Source organism: Gigantopelta aegis, chromosome 4, assembly GCF_016097555.1.
Source record: "Gigantopelta aegis isolate Gae_Host chromosome 4, Gae_host_genome, whole genome shotgun sequence".
Lineage (NCBI taxonomy): Eukaryota > Metazoa > Mollusca > Gastropoda > Neomphalida > Peltospiridae > Gigantopelta > Gigantopelta aegis.
In genome coordinates, this window is record NC_054702.1 from 108,959,956 (window position 1) to 108,975,772 (window position 15,817).

The 15,817-nt window shown below is 36.2% G+C and overlaps 2 protein-coding genes across 2 annotated transcripts in view; both read left to right on the forward strand.

Annotated features, from left to right (window-relative positions):
* The window catches only part of LOC121370166 (actin cytoskeleton-regulatory complex protein PAN1-like), a 45,806-nt gene extending 33,782 nt beyond the window's left edge, over positions 1 to 12,024 (forward strand). Inside the window, exon 2 of the mRNA XM_041495279.1 lies at positions 11,618 to 12,024. Coding sequence (XP_041351213.1) covers positions 11,668 to 12,024 — 357 coding nt within the window. The 5' untranslated portion in view covers positions 11,618 to 11,667. The remainder of the gene's footprint in view (positions 1 to 11,617) is intronic.
* On the forward strand, positions 6,079 to 7,364 carry LOC121370165 (repetitive proline-rich cell wall protein 2-like). Its single transcript, XM_041495278.1, has 2 exons — positions 6,079 to 6,112; positions 6,697 to 7,364. The coding sequence occupies exons 1-2, from the start codon at positions 6,079 to 6,081 to the stop codon at positions 7,362 to 7,364; spliced, it is 702 nt and encodes a 233-aa protein (XP_041351212.1).
* Positions 12,025 to 15,817: the final 3,793 nt, after the last annotated feature.

Sequence of the window (15,817 nt, forward strand, 5' to 3'; positions counted from 1 at the left end):
TTATCACACATTTCATGGTTTACAATTGTATTGGTCTGTATATATTTATGTATCAGTTGTAATTATCACACATTTCATGGTTTACAATTATATTGGTCTGTATATATTTTGGGGGAGATGAAATTATATCTTGGTCTTCTTACAAATACAAATTGTGCCAATTTCAATTATTACACATTTCATTATTTACAATTGTATTGGTCTGAATTTTATTTTGTGTGTGAAATTATATCTTTGTCTTCTTACAAATACAAATTGTGTCAGTTGTGATTATAACACATTTCATGTCTTACAGTTGTACTGGTCTGAATATTATTTTTTTGTGATATTATTTCTTGATCTTCTTACAAATATAATATACAAATATGTTAGTTGTTAATATCACACATTTCATGTTTCACAGTTGTACTGATCTTACATAAAACTGTATCTTTTTGTAATAAAAATGTCTTACCTTTAAAAACTAAGTCTGTTTTGATGCTCTACCAGGTGTGAAATTGGATCTAAATTAGACTCAGCACAATGGTGTGTTTGGTTTGGATGGCAGCCAGCTGAGTTTCACAAAGGATCGGCTAATATCACACACTTGATTAAAGTAATATAGTGTAATAATTACTGCATGTACTAAAAGAACTTATTTTGATAACCTTTAGCCAAGGTGCCAATCAAGTGCTTGGGGAATGAATGAATTGCAAAGTGCGGTGACCATGCAGCCTTGGTATTGCCTACACTGGTGTGGTCTGTAGTCTGGCCGTGTTACACACCCACGTCATTCACAATTAAAGTTTATAGCTTCATTACTAGGTCATATAATAATAATATATAAATAAAATCATTGTAAATCTATTGTTATTATGAGGTCATAAAATTGTAATATAATAAAAAAAAAACATATATAAATAAAATCATTGTAACTCTGTTGTTATTGTGAGTAAACACTAAACAATAGTGAATTCATATTTAACAATTGTTAACAACCAAGTATAAACAATATTGCTCATAAATTAATTTTAACAATTTATTTTCATTTAAAATAGTATAGGGATTAATGTGCAGATTTAGAGCAAGCTGTTTTAGTGCACACCTGTCATGGTTTACTGAGAAGCCAGTTTTGTGGGGGTTTCACTATATTTTGAAAAATAAATTTAAAAAGGTAGTTTACTAAAAATAACACATTGATCAAGTGAAATATTTTTATGTTCACAAATCGTGTATGCATGGTCTATATATATAATAACTTAAGTAAGTTAAGTCTATTGTCACACTTCAAAGCTTTTAAGTAAACACCTTTCTCTTATCGAAATTTACTACACTTAAGGCAGTGGTCACGTTTTATGTGATGTTTTTAACCATTAATTTTGTCCATTACTGGAAGTAGTTAACAATTATTGTGATTAGCAGATAATACTAACTAAAACAAGACCACACCAAACTTGTAAACCAAATACAAAAGACAATTTTATTTTTATCTTATGAACTGCACTAAAATTCATTCACAACTTGTTACATGATAAGATCGTGAATGACCTTGCATTTAACACAATAAGTTCCAACTCACCTGTATTTTTTTTTATCTCTGACAATTATTGCTTACCTGACAGGTTCAGGCGGTACAGTTAGACAGATTAACGCAGGTTACATGCAGGTAGAGTTGTCGGATTGGGACTGGACGAGAACGGATTGCATTATCTTATTTTGTATGCTGTGTATGTCTCATCAGATAAACTAGTGTACCTGGTAGCCCCTGTTTCGTCCTCCCTTTGTTCTGTCACTGTCCAGACCAATTACAGGCCTGGAGAACAGACTGTTTCCATATCTAAATACAAACAAACCTGTGTTAAACAGTCACCTGAAGAAATGTCAGAAAGTGGCTGCTTAACAGAGGTCTTTAATAAACACAAGGTTAAAAAATCTTAAATCTTGTATTAAAGTAAGATCTAAATTTAGGCATTACCTGTTGCTCAGTTATTTTATCTGGTGAAACATGAATAAATATTGTTTGATAAACATGATAGACCCTGTTAGGAAGTGATATATCCCACTAAGAAGTGATACATCCCACTAGGAAGTGATACATCCCACTAGGAAGTGATACATCCCACTAGGAAGTGACACATCCCACTAAGAAGTGACACATCCCACTAAGAAGTGATACATCCCACTAAGAAGTGATACATCCCACTAGGAAGTGATACATCCCACTAGGAAGTGATACATCCCACTAGGAAGTGATACATCCCACTAGGAAGTGACACATCCCACTAAGAAGTGACACATCCCACTAAGAAGTGATACATCCCACTAAGAAGTGATACATCCCACTAAGATGTGATACATCCCACTAAGAAGTGATACATCCCACTAAGAAGTGATACATCCCACTAGGAAGTGATACATCCCACTAAGAAGTGATACATCCCACTAGGAAGTGATACATCCCACTAAGATGTGATAGATCCCACTAAGAAGTGATAGATCCCACTAAGATGTGATAGATCCCACTAAGATGTGATAGATCCCACTAAGAAGTGATACATCCCACTAGGAAGTGATACATCCCACTAGGAAGTGATACATCCCACTAAGATGTGATAGATTCCACTAAGATGTGATACATCCCACTAAGAAGTGATACATCCCACGAATATGTGATACATCCCACTAAGATTGATACATCCCATGAAGATGTGATACATCCCACTAACATGTGATACATCCCACTAAGATTAATACATCCCACTAAGAAGTGATACATCCCACTAAGATGTGATAGATCCCACTAAGATGTGATACATCCCACTAAGATTAATACATCCCACTAAGAAGTGATACATCCCACTAAGATGTGATAGATCCCACTAAGATGTGATACATCCCACTAAGATTAATACATCCCACTAAGAAGTGATACATCCCACTAAGATGTGATAGATCCCACTAAGATGTGATACATCCCACTAAGAAGTGATACATCCCACTAAGAAGTGATACATCCCACTAAGATTAATACATCCCACTAAGAAGTGATACATCCCACTAGGAAGTGATACATCCCACTAAGATGTGATAGATCCCACTAAGAAGTGATAGATCCCACTAAGATGTGATAGATCCCACTAAGATGTGATAGATCCCACTAAGAAGTGATACATCCCACTAGGAAGTGATACATCCCACTAGGAAGTGATACATCCCACTAAGATGTGATAGATCCCACTAGGAAGTGATACATCCCACTAAGATGTGATAGATCCCACTAAGAAGTGATAGATCCCACTAAGATGTGATAGATCCCACTAAGATGTGATAGATCCCACTAAGAAGTGATACATCCCACTAGGAAGTGATACATCCCACTAGGAAGTGATACATCCCACTAAGATGTGATAGATCCCACTAAGGTGTGATACATCCCACTAAGAAGTGATACATCCCACTAAGATGTGATAGATCCCACTAGGATGTGATAGATCCCACTAGGATGTGATAGATCCCACTAAGATGTGATACATCCCACTAAGATGTGATAGATCCCACTAAGATGTGATACATCCCACTAAGATGTGATAGATCCCACTAAGAAGTGATAGAACCCACTAAGATGTGATACATCCCACTGAGATGTGATAGATCCCACTGAGATGTGATAGATCCCACTAAGAAGTGATACATCCCACTGAGATGTGATACATCCCACTGAGAAGTGATAGATCCCACTAAGAAGTGATACATCCCACTGAGATGTGATACATCCCACTGAGAAGTGATACATCCCACTAAGATGTGATAGATCCCACTGAGAAGTGATACATCCCACTAAGATGTGATAGATCCCACTAAGAAGTGATACATCCCACTAAGATGTGATAGATCCCACTAAGATGTGATAGATCCCACTAGGAAGTGATACATCCCACTAGGAAGTGATACATCTCACTAGGAAGTGATACATCCAACGAAGATGTGATACATTCCACTAAGATTGATAACATCCCATGAAGATGTGATACATCCCACTAACATGTGATACATCCCACTAGAAAGTGATACATCCCACGAATATGTGATACATTCCACTAAGATTGATACATCCCGTGAAGATGTGATACATCCCACTAACATGTGATACATCCCACTAAGATTAATACATCCCACTAAGAAGTGATACATCCCACTAACATGTGATACATCCCACTAACATGTGATACATCTCACTAATACCTAATACATCCCATTAGTAAGTGATTATGTACCACTAAGACATCTTACATCCTATTTGCAAGTGATACATCCCATTACAAATCTATATGTTCCAGGGAGACATGATACGATCCATTAGGGCATTATAGTAGATCATGAATTAATTTTACCAAGTCACATTGTCCAAAACACAATTATTGTGCCAATACATATGATATTAAACCTATACAATAAAAATTCATATTTGTGAATTGTTTTTTTTTTACTCATTTTTTTACTAAAAGTTATTTCATTCAGGAGATCAACCTTAAAATACCTATTAACTCATTCATACTTGCTGCTAGTGATGTTTGTATGACACAATTTGATTTTTTTTTATCTTTTTGATATAAAAAGATAAACGACATCATGATATGCCATAAATATCACCTATGTCTTTGTGGATTATTTTCAGCTAATAAATTTTGCTTAGTGAAAGTAAGTTTATTTTACATTATGTATATACTATCCAATCTGTATGAGGTAATCTTATTCTCCAAGTTATCTATTATGGTACAAACTGATATATAGTTGTCTCTTTTAAGGTGCCATATAATAGAAACCTATCTTAAGTGGCAGTTTTCATACTCTGCTTAGTAGAGGTATCTGCTAAACACACTATATGACTGTATGTATGTATTCACCATCTTGGAACATCATAACTGATGACTCACTTTTAAAACTGAACTTGCTGATAATTAAACTGAACTCAAACTGTACAGACTTTATATGGTTTTAGTATGATTCAGGGTAATTTTATATAAGCCTCATAATTTCATAAACATGAGTCCTAAAGTTTGAATATAATTCTGTCTTGGATTGAATCTTCTGCCTCCAACAAAAAACAGTTCAAGCATACCTGTCGTGGGCACAACTTTACCAGAGAGTTCTGTTCATGACAGGGTGTGGATAGTGTGGTACATTGCTGTTTACTTATTTTGACTTTGATTTGGCATAATGTGACTTGATTTAGCTTGACTTCACTTTGACTTGATGAACATGACTTTTGTAAGAATCTTTTTTTAAACATTGATTCCAGTAGTCTTATCTGACTTGATTTGGCTTCACTTGATTTGTTTTGGTTTCACTTGATTTGACTTGGTTTAGTATATGACTTTAAAACAGCAATTTCACTCGTCTTATCTTACTTGATTTGGCTTCACTTGATTTGTTTTGGTTTCACTTGATTTGACTTGGTTTAGTATATGACTTTAAAACAGCAATTTCACTCGTCTTATCTTACTTGATTTGGCTTCACTTGATTTGTTTTGGTTTGGTTTAACATGACTGAACAAACATAACTTTATTTTCCTCTTGATACACCTGCTCTTATAAACACCAATCCCTTTTCTCCCACCTGATAATTATAGAGTATACTAGTAAAGTGTATTATTTATGATGTCATAATGAATTGTGATTACATAATGTCATGGGAGTGAGTTCTGGCCACTGATAGCGACACACACCGTAAAGGTAAAAACTCTCAACAGGTGCACCTCTCCCCAACATCCACTGGTCAGCCATTCTGTTGTACTTAAGTGATAATCTCGGATGTTTCTTGTTCACTGCTGGCAGTCGATCTGACGCTCACTATTAATGACAGAGCAGACACACACACAGCCTATCTTGGAGATTAATAACTTACGCAACACATCGTAAAAGCTATGCATCAAGGTGAAAACCTCTTAAGCTCTGATAAGGTGGATTGAGACCCACAGCAGCCATGCTGGATGTCTTTCTTATGGTGGAGCACCTACATTCATGCTAGATAAAATGGTTGTGACATATGGATTGCAAATTGCAAGAGCTCTCTGAGATAATTCTCAATCCATCTTAACTATGGGGGTGTTGAAGATACCGCAGAGGGTGGAATGTTTGTGTTTAAGTGCCCAAGATTCTTCTTAAAGTAAAGTTCTAAAACAATGTTTTAGTGCCTGATAACATCTCACACACATTCTTTAATCAGAGACTGTAAGGTGTCAAACATGGTAATTATAACATAGATTTTCAGAGCACGTGATATCACCACTGTTTGACAATGATTCAGGAGTGAATTCTGTCACAGGTATAGATATTCCATTGAGCTTCGTCTTGTGTAGGTTTTTGTTTATTAATTCAATGGCAGTCCTCTTACAGGTGGTACACAATGTAACATTCTGTAAAGCAACTCCTGGAGAGTCTTGCTATAGTGATGTACCTGATAGAGATATATGGAAATAATAATTTTGTAAAAATATACTGTTCACTCTGCCTTGTGCAGAGATACAGTTTTGATTACCAAAAAATGTTTGTCATTCATATTTAGAGTTTCAGAGAAACCCACTGCTGCCAGACAACACACACCACAGCCTTTGGAATATGATAGATACATGTATCAGCCACAAAGTACTTACTGGTGTGGACACTAAGCCAGTAGGTCCACTGAGAGCCAATTCTCTACCTCATCACGGTATCCAGACAAAATACCACAGGACAGAATCCCACAGTACAAAATCTACCCGGACAGAATCCCACAGTACAAAATACCACAGGACAGAATCCCACAGTACGAAATCTACCCGGACAGAATCCCACAGTACAAAATACCACAGGACAGAATCCCACAGTACGAAATCTACCCGGACAGAATCCCACAGTACAAAATACCACAGGACAGAATCCCACAGTACGAAATCTACCCGGACATAATCCCACAGTACAAAATACCACAGGACAAAATCCCACAGTACGAAATCTACCCGGACAGAATCCCACAGTACAAAATACCACAGTACGAAATCCCACAGTACGAAATCTACCCGGACATAATCCCACAGTACAAAATACCACAGGACAGAATCCCACAGTACAAAATCTACCCGGACATAATCCCACAGTACAAAATACCACAGGACAGAATCCCACAGTACGAAATCTACCCGGACATAATCCCACAGTACAAAATACCACAGGACAAAATCCCACAGTACGAAATCTACCCAGACAGAATCCCACAGTACAAAATACCACAGGACATAATCCCACAGTACGAAATCTACCCGGACAGAATCCCACAGTACAAAATACCACAGGACATAATCCCACAAAGTGAAAATAGGGACAAAATCCCACACAATAAAATTTAAACATTTTATTTTATTTATTTATTAATATACACAATAAAATCACAGAGTATCTTTCCATCGGATATTGTAGCCAACACCATGAAGAAGCTCTGTAACTGTCTTACGTCCTGATTGGCGATCCTGGCACAGGGTGAGCAGGCGTGCCTGCAGATTCTTCTAAGTAAGCAAATAATACCCTGTACCTTCAGTTTCTCTGAGATGCTAATTAAGCAGACAATAGACTTGCTCTATTATTACAACTATGTGATTTCCTAAGGAAGGGGAATGTTCAGCTCAAGCAATCTCAGTTAAAAAAAATTGTAATTGGAGCCCATTGAAATATAAATTGCAATTGGCAGCGTGACAGCGTGCCCGTGACAGCATGCTTGAACCTTAATTGGATGTAAGCACGAAAATAAATATAGAACTAACTACTATGTAATTTAATTTTTGAGTGTGGGAATTTGTCCCTATTTTCACTTTGTGGGATTATGTCCTGTGGTATTTTGTACTGTGGGATTCTGTCCGGGTAGATTTTGTACTGTGGGATTTTGTCCTGTGAGATTTTGTCCTGTGAGATTTTGTCCTGTGAGATTTTGTCCTGGATTCCTCATCACACCTCAGATGGCCATTTTCTTCTTCTTGTCAGCTACTCTTTATAGATGTAATAATATACAGTATGTTCAAACTGCCACATAAAGCGAGGGCAAGAAAACATGGACTGAATTCTTCTGCATGGAAGGTACATTTCCAGGCATGCATTTTTACCATCTAGGTCCATTTGCCATCAGTAAATTAATGTTTTCTGTATATATTTACAATTCTTTGATTTTCATTATTTTAATGCCCATAAAGCATAGAAAATGTATTTTGATTATGATGTTTATCCTATATTTATGGTTCATTAATCCGAACCATGTGGATAATAATTTATACATATACATAGTCTGATAGTTAATCTTTAACATCTATATATTGCTAAAAGCTTGTTGAAAAATAAACATGCCCACAGGATGTTTCCGTGTTTCTTTTACGAACGTGAAAATTATTAATTGAAATGCATGCTTTGCCTCTGGTTTGTTTTGTTTGCTATTTGGAGCTTCTTTTCCAAGCTATATGTGTTGTTTTTCTTGTGTACTTACCCACGCAGAAAGTCAACAACGATAGGTGATTGTGTTTCGAAGATTATCAACACTTAGTTTACACTGCCTTGCTTTCGGACATCACTGCCCGAAAGCTAATACATTTTTTTTTCTCTATGATTACTGAGCCACTGTTCACACGAGCAATACCTGATTATTTCTGCCATATCGCTGGCCATTAATGGGCCAGAAATGACCAGCCTGTTGAACCAGTGTTCTTGGTGTCTGAGTGACCAGTTTGGTGTTTACCAATATTTCTCCCTGTCACATGGAGACAATGGAAGCAGGAGACCATGAAATGTCTGTTAGCATTGTGCTGGACACCGGACCTCAGGGCTAGACCTCTCTAATACAGCAGGCAGAGACACCATTGTCCACGGATATGTGCAGGATGGTCGAAACACAAAAACATTCACACTCATCATTAGGGTTTTTTGTTGTGCTGGGAAGGTCGTCATTCAATGCTTTAAGCCAGCCATAGTTCTTGATAATAATATGTATTGTTTGCTGGCTAGAGAATAACAACTTATTTGCATTATGATGAATCAAACTTGTGAAAATTAAATGTCACAATCAATTTATGGACAGCATTTCTTTGCTTTTGTTTGTTTTACATATCCACCATACAAAATTATTTTGTGTTTTATAGTATATGTTGGATTTACACTCTACTAAAATATTCTATTATTTGTAACTGTATAATTCAACTGTTTCCTGCTAAGAAGAAAATCTTAATATATTAATGAGGTAAACATACAATGTTCTGTGTATTAAAGCTCCAAACCAATTTAGTCTTGCATAAATTTGGACTCTAAAGAATTGCTTATACATTGCAGATCTCATCCTAATACTGATTGTTTCTATTTACATTTGTATATTCTGCAATCATTATCTGAGAATATTTGTTTATTTAAATCACTTAATTTAATATTTTAAATATTCAAAATACATAAATACTTATTACATAACTGTGCCATTAGATACCAAATTTAATGAAGTAAAGTTTAAAAAAAAAACGACAAAAATTAAACAAGATTGAGCCTGCATTAGTTGATCTTGTACTTTTTAAACAACTGGTCATTCAGAATGCTTGACCATGGCCATTGTTGATTTAAAGTTGGCCCGGGGCTGACCCATTCTCTAAAGAGATGAGAAAAACTAATGAAGGTGTGAGACCCTCAAAAGGTATAGGCTGGGACATGAGAATCTTTTTAAAATTACTTGGCATCAATCGATGGCGAAGGCAGTTTGGGGTGTCTGACCGTGCTGTGATAACACTGGCCATTGTTTTGGTGTTGATCTACCTGTCTGGCCCGGCACGCAGACACACACAGCTTCACGCTCCACCACTAATGATCACACTCCACATGTAACTAACTCCAAAATCCAGTCGCAGTACTTTGTCATACATGCTGTCAAAATTAATGGCCTTTTTGGAAAAAGCTTCTTATTTTTTGGAGATGGAAATGATAGCTTACATGTCGCTAAAAAAAAAAAAAATTGTATGTAGTTTTAGCGTAGCTATATTTAGTTTCATTTTCAGCAACTTGCTGATTTCTGTTTTATGATTTAATTTTTATAACATTTCCTACGCTAATTTGTAGTTTCATTGTTTTAATTTAAGTACAATAATGAAAAATTATACATTTTTAGTTTTGTCTATAGTTATATATACTGAGCAACAAATAAAACCTGAATACCCAAACACATGTACTTTGTAACATAATCCCCATCGTGTAAATTATCATATACTGGTTTGAAATTAATTAAAAAGAAAGAAATTTTATTCTTTTAAATATCTGTTAGTTTGAAATCACATTTCAGTGTTATTCTGTCTAGTCCACATCATCACCTTTCATTATATTATTGCAAATCACATTTTTCTTGTCACTTAGTGCACTTTGAATGATTAATTAAATTATACAGCAATATAATGAAATTTCCAGTTTGGTCAAAAAAAACAAAACAAAAAACAAACATTATTAAATAACTTAATCTAAGGTATTTTGTGGCTTTATTTAAAAATAAATACTCAATACAAATGAAATAGTCCTGACATTGTCAATATCTTTTCATTTTTGGTGAAGTGTAGAAAACATTTTATAGAACAATTCAGAGATTATATGCCTACAGTGTAAGCGTTATTACGCATTTTAATATTGTGAAGTGTTTAATGACTTCCTGGCAAGAATAATTTAGTTTAGTTTTATTTATAAAAACAGCCAATGAGTGTTTGTTTAATCAGATATGGGAGTGCTGGCTCTTGACCTGCAACCTGTAAGTTACAACACCGCTATCTGTGTTTGTAAAATTCAGCTAGTTGTACTTGAACCAAGAACGCAATTACTGACACAAACATTTATATTGGTATTACCATCTGACACGAAACATGCATAGGCCCTGCACACCCGTCACAACAGATTGTCTCTCTCGTATATTTACTAGTTTAACTTTTAGAAAGTCTTACATCATGATATCTGATTCACATAACAGATTGTCTCTCTCGTATATTTACTAGTTTAACTTTTAGAAAGTCTTACATCATGCTATCTGATTCACACAACAGATTGTCTCTCTCATATATTTACTAGTTTAACTTTTAGAAAGTCTTACATCATCTCTCTCGTATATTTACTAGTTTAACTTTTAGAAAGTCTTACATCATGCTATCTGATTCACGCAACAGATTGTCTCTCTCGTATATTTACTAGTTTAACTTTTAGAAAGTCTTACATCATGCTATCTGATTCACATAACAGATTGTGTCTCTCTCATATATTTACTAGTTTAACTTTTAGAAAGTCTTACATCATGATATCTGATTCACCTCTAGGTAGTAGCACAAGTATTCTTGTTGAACATGTTTTTTCCCCGGTTTTTTCTTTTAACCTTTTGCCACTGAAGCAAGATAATTAACATTTTGAAAACTATCTGGCACTTGTAATTAAATCTGATTAATTTATTGCTGCTGAAGTTCTTTAATGTAATATACTTATAAAAATAGAAAAAACAAAACAAAAAACCCATGTACTTTTAGACATTAACTAAGTAATACTGAAGTTTAAGTGTAAAAAGCTATGTTATTGGTTACTTATTTAATTACTGTCAGTTTTAGCTGTGTTTGTTTTCTAGTGTCTGTATGAAATTGTCTGAAGCAACAGGATGCAGTCCACTCCAACAGGATGCAGTCCACTCCAACAGGATGCAGTCCACTCCAACAGGATGCAGTCCACTCCAACAGGATGCAGTCCACTCCAACAGGATGCAGTCCACTCCAACAGGATCCAGTCCACTCCAACAGGAGGCAGTCCACTCCAACAGGATCCAGTCCAGATCCAGTCCACTCCAACATGATCCAGTCCACTCCAACAGGAGGCAGTCCACTCCAACAGGATCCAGTCCAGATCCAGTCCACTCCAACAGGATCCAGTCCACTCCAACAGGATGCAGTCCACTCCAACAGGATGCAGTCCACTCCAACAGGATGCAGTCCACTCCAACAGGATGCAGTCCACTCCAACAAGTACCTCATTACTTAGTACTTGGGCAGGACGTAGCCCAATGCTAAAGTGCGCGCTTGATGCATGGTCGCTTTGGGATCAATCCCCGTCAGTGGGCCCATTGGGCTATTTCCCGCTCCAGCCTGTGCACTACGACTGGTACATCAAAGGCCATGGTATGTGCTATCCTGACTATGGGATGGTGCATATAAAAGATCCCTTGCTACTAATCGAAAATAGTAGCCCATGAAGTGGTGACAGCAGGTTTCCTCCCTCAATATCTGTGTGGTACTTAACCATATGTCTGACGCCATATAACCATAAATAAAATGTGTTGAGTGTGTCGTTAAATAAAACATTTCCATTTCCTTCATTACCAGTATATCAAAGGCTATATTATCCTCACTATCATAAGATGAAACCTTTTAAAATTCAACCCTCTGTTATTTTATCAAAACCAAACTTTTTTCATAGTTTTTAATTAAATATTAGTATAAAATAGAACCTCTCTAAACCAGATACCCCTCTAAAGCATATTTTTTACTTGGTTCCATGGGTGTCCTGTTTAGAGGTGTTTCACTGTAGCTGATAATTACAAATAGTGGGCTGTGTTTCTGTTTCTTCTCATATTCATGGGGCGGGGCCCAATGGTAAAGCGGTTGGTTTGGGATTGATCGGTGGGCCCATTGGGCTATTTCTCATTCCAGCCAGTGCATCACGACTGGCATATTAAAGGCTGTGGTATGTACTATCCTGTCTGTGGGATGGTGCATATAAAAGATCCCTTGCTACTAATGAAAAAATGTAGTGGGTTTCCTCTCTATGACTGTCAAAAATGACCATATGTTTGACATCCAATAGCTGATGATTAACAAATCAATGTGCTCTAGTGGTGTTATTAAACAAAACAAACTTTCTTTTTTTTTCTTCTAATATTCATAATCATAATTGTCCTGTGTCATCCCAGTACTCAGAATTACCGAAATGTTTCACATCTAATAACCGATGATTAGTAAGTCAGTGTGCTCTAGTGGTGTGAGTAAACAAAACAAACTTTAACTTTTCATCGCAGTAGTCCCTAATAAAACCACAAGCTGAGATATCACATGTTCATTTTCTTTGACCGGTTGCCAAATATACATCACACTGATTTCAATAACAGGAAATACTTGATTGCACATTTAGTATTTTATTATGCATGCAGTCTACCTTGCTTACAGGTAATGGCCATGGGTTGGGATTCTTTATTGCATTTTAAAATTCATGTCACACAAGGATCACGACTGCAATCACAGATCGTGAGATGGTCCATCCCTGCCTACACTGAACCACTCAACTCATCTCATTAATTCACAAGAATAATCCAGAAGAAATTGCACTTAGCCATAATGATGAACCAAGTCCGTGACTTGTAGTCTTTTTTTTTTTTTTTTTTTTTACCAATGTGTATGTTCTTAACATTTCCTGTTCTTTATAATTTTAATTTTCACTTCTGTCTTCTTTTTTCTAGAGCAATATTTTCATAAATTATTAAATGGTGTTGGTTTCTTTTCATTACAGAATTCTCATTATGTTGATGATGTCTTGTAATCTAAAAATTTCCATCAGATCACCATAATTCTCATGAGGCTACATCTGGCCGTATGAATTCTCTCCCTTTTCTGGCTCTCTCCATGACATTGATTTATTCTTTAAAAAAAAATTCTCCTATTCCTGTGGGAAATCAAAGCAAATTTTAAGGATATTTACTGCTTGTTCCATACAAACTTTATGCATATTAAATCCTCATTTGAGTCTGAAGCACCCTTTTTGGAGGTGTCTTTATTGTTCTGTGATGTCAACCCATGCAGCATGAATCCTGCTATTGTGAATGGATTAGCCATTTTCATTTTGGCTGTTGACTCACATTTATTCACAGTGATGTTTTCATTCAGTAAAGATATGCAAATGCAAGAAATGTGTTCTTTGAAGTTGTGTATCTTGACTCTTCAGGTTTAAAAATGGACTCTTTGCACTGTTGACATTACACATTGTGTAGAGAATTAGAAACCGCAATCAGTCAAGTTTTCAAGAGAAGAAACCCAGGGGTCAGGTGTAATGGGTATCTAAGTGATTGACCTACCATTAAAACAACAGATAAGACATGCTGGCTTGCCCCAGTATAGGTGCTTAGACCAGTGAGAGCATACCTTATTAAAATATCTACTTCTTATTTGAAAGACAATACCATTATCTGCAATCAAAATCGTATCTCAGCACAATATAGAGTCGAATGGACATTGAGCAAAATAGTGGTCAAGCTGAAATTGGTTTTACATACCTATATCCATTTAAGGTTCAGGCATGTCTCCCTCTGTTCGTACCCCTGGCATGGCCATCCGTTTGATAGTGGTTGATTTCATGAATCTTTATCTAGTGCCTCATCTATATGAGGACAGCCACTCCCGAGATCTTTTACTGGACAATACAATGTCATCCTTCCTGCACCGCCACAAAAAGGACTGCCACTCCCAGACTAGTTTTCTAAATCAAAACTAGCACAGGACAGAGCTCATTATACTTTACAGTCTTAATAATTAAAATACAGTCAAACCATTCTGTAAAAAAAACTAGCACAGGACATAACTCATTATACTTTACAGTCTTAATAATTAAAATACAGTCAAACCATTCTGTAAAAAAAAATAGCACAGGACATAACTCATTATACTTTACAGTCTTAATAATTAAAATACAGTCAAACCATTCTGTAAAAAAAACGAGCACAGGACATAACTCATTATACTTTACAGTCTTAATAATTAAAATACAGTCAAACCATTCTGTAAAAAAAACTAGCACAGGACATAACTCATTATACTTTACAGTCTTAATAATTAAAATACAGTCAAAACATTCTGTAAAAAAAATCACTGCAGCTTGAAATCTGAAAAACAAAATCATTATTGTATTAAAAAATGTATCTTTGTACAAACCAGTGTCAAAAGAATGTTTTGACAAGGTTGACTGTAGCTACTTCTTTGAATCTATGTTAGGTGTTTTATACAGGGACTGACATTCCTCAAAACAAAATGCATGTATTTAAATGCAGAAGACATGCAAAGAAAGTCCCAGGACATAAACTGACCTCACTGTTTAAGAGGAGCTATCACTCTGGCTCCCTATCACTCCCCTGAGACAAGTTCAAGGAAAGTAATTTTAGCTCCCCTTAACATGCATGTGACTTTTAGATAAATAGAACTACAAAAGGGTTAAATATCAATGTCAAATACGATAACATCTCAAACTGATCCCATAATGAATAACTCCCATCAGCTTGTGTTACAGTACTATATGCATTAATACAGTTTGTTTTATTTAATGACACCACTAGAGCACATTGATTTATTAATCATTGGCTATTGGATGTCAAACATTTGGTAATTCGGACATATAGTCTTAGAGAGGAAACCCGCTACAATTTTCTATTAGTAGCAAGGGATCTTATATATACACCCATCCCACAGACAAGATAGCACATACCACGGCCTTTGATATACCAGTTGTGGTGCACTGGCTAGAATGAGAAATAGCCCAATGGGCCCCTTGACGGAGAATCGATCCCAGACCAACCGTGCATCAAGCGAGCGCTTTACCACTTGGCTACGTCCCGCCCCCTGCATGAATGTCATGTGTCAGGTCATAGGGTTTTACGTGCACATTCAGAACAAGCTGTTGTAGCACACGCCTGTCGTGGGCACAAGAGTCGGCCTTGGCTGGCTCCTCCGTCCATCACAGGAAAGGTTGGGGGAGGGGAGAGGAGGGACCGCCTGCACTGGCAGGTACAAGGGAG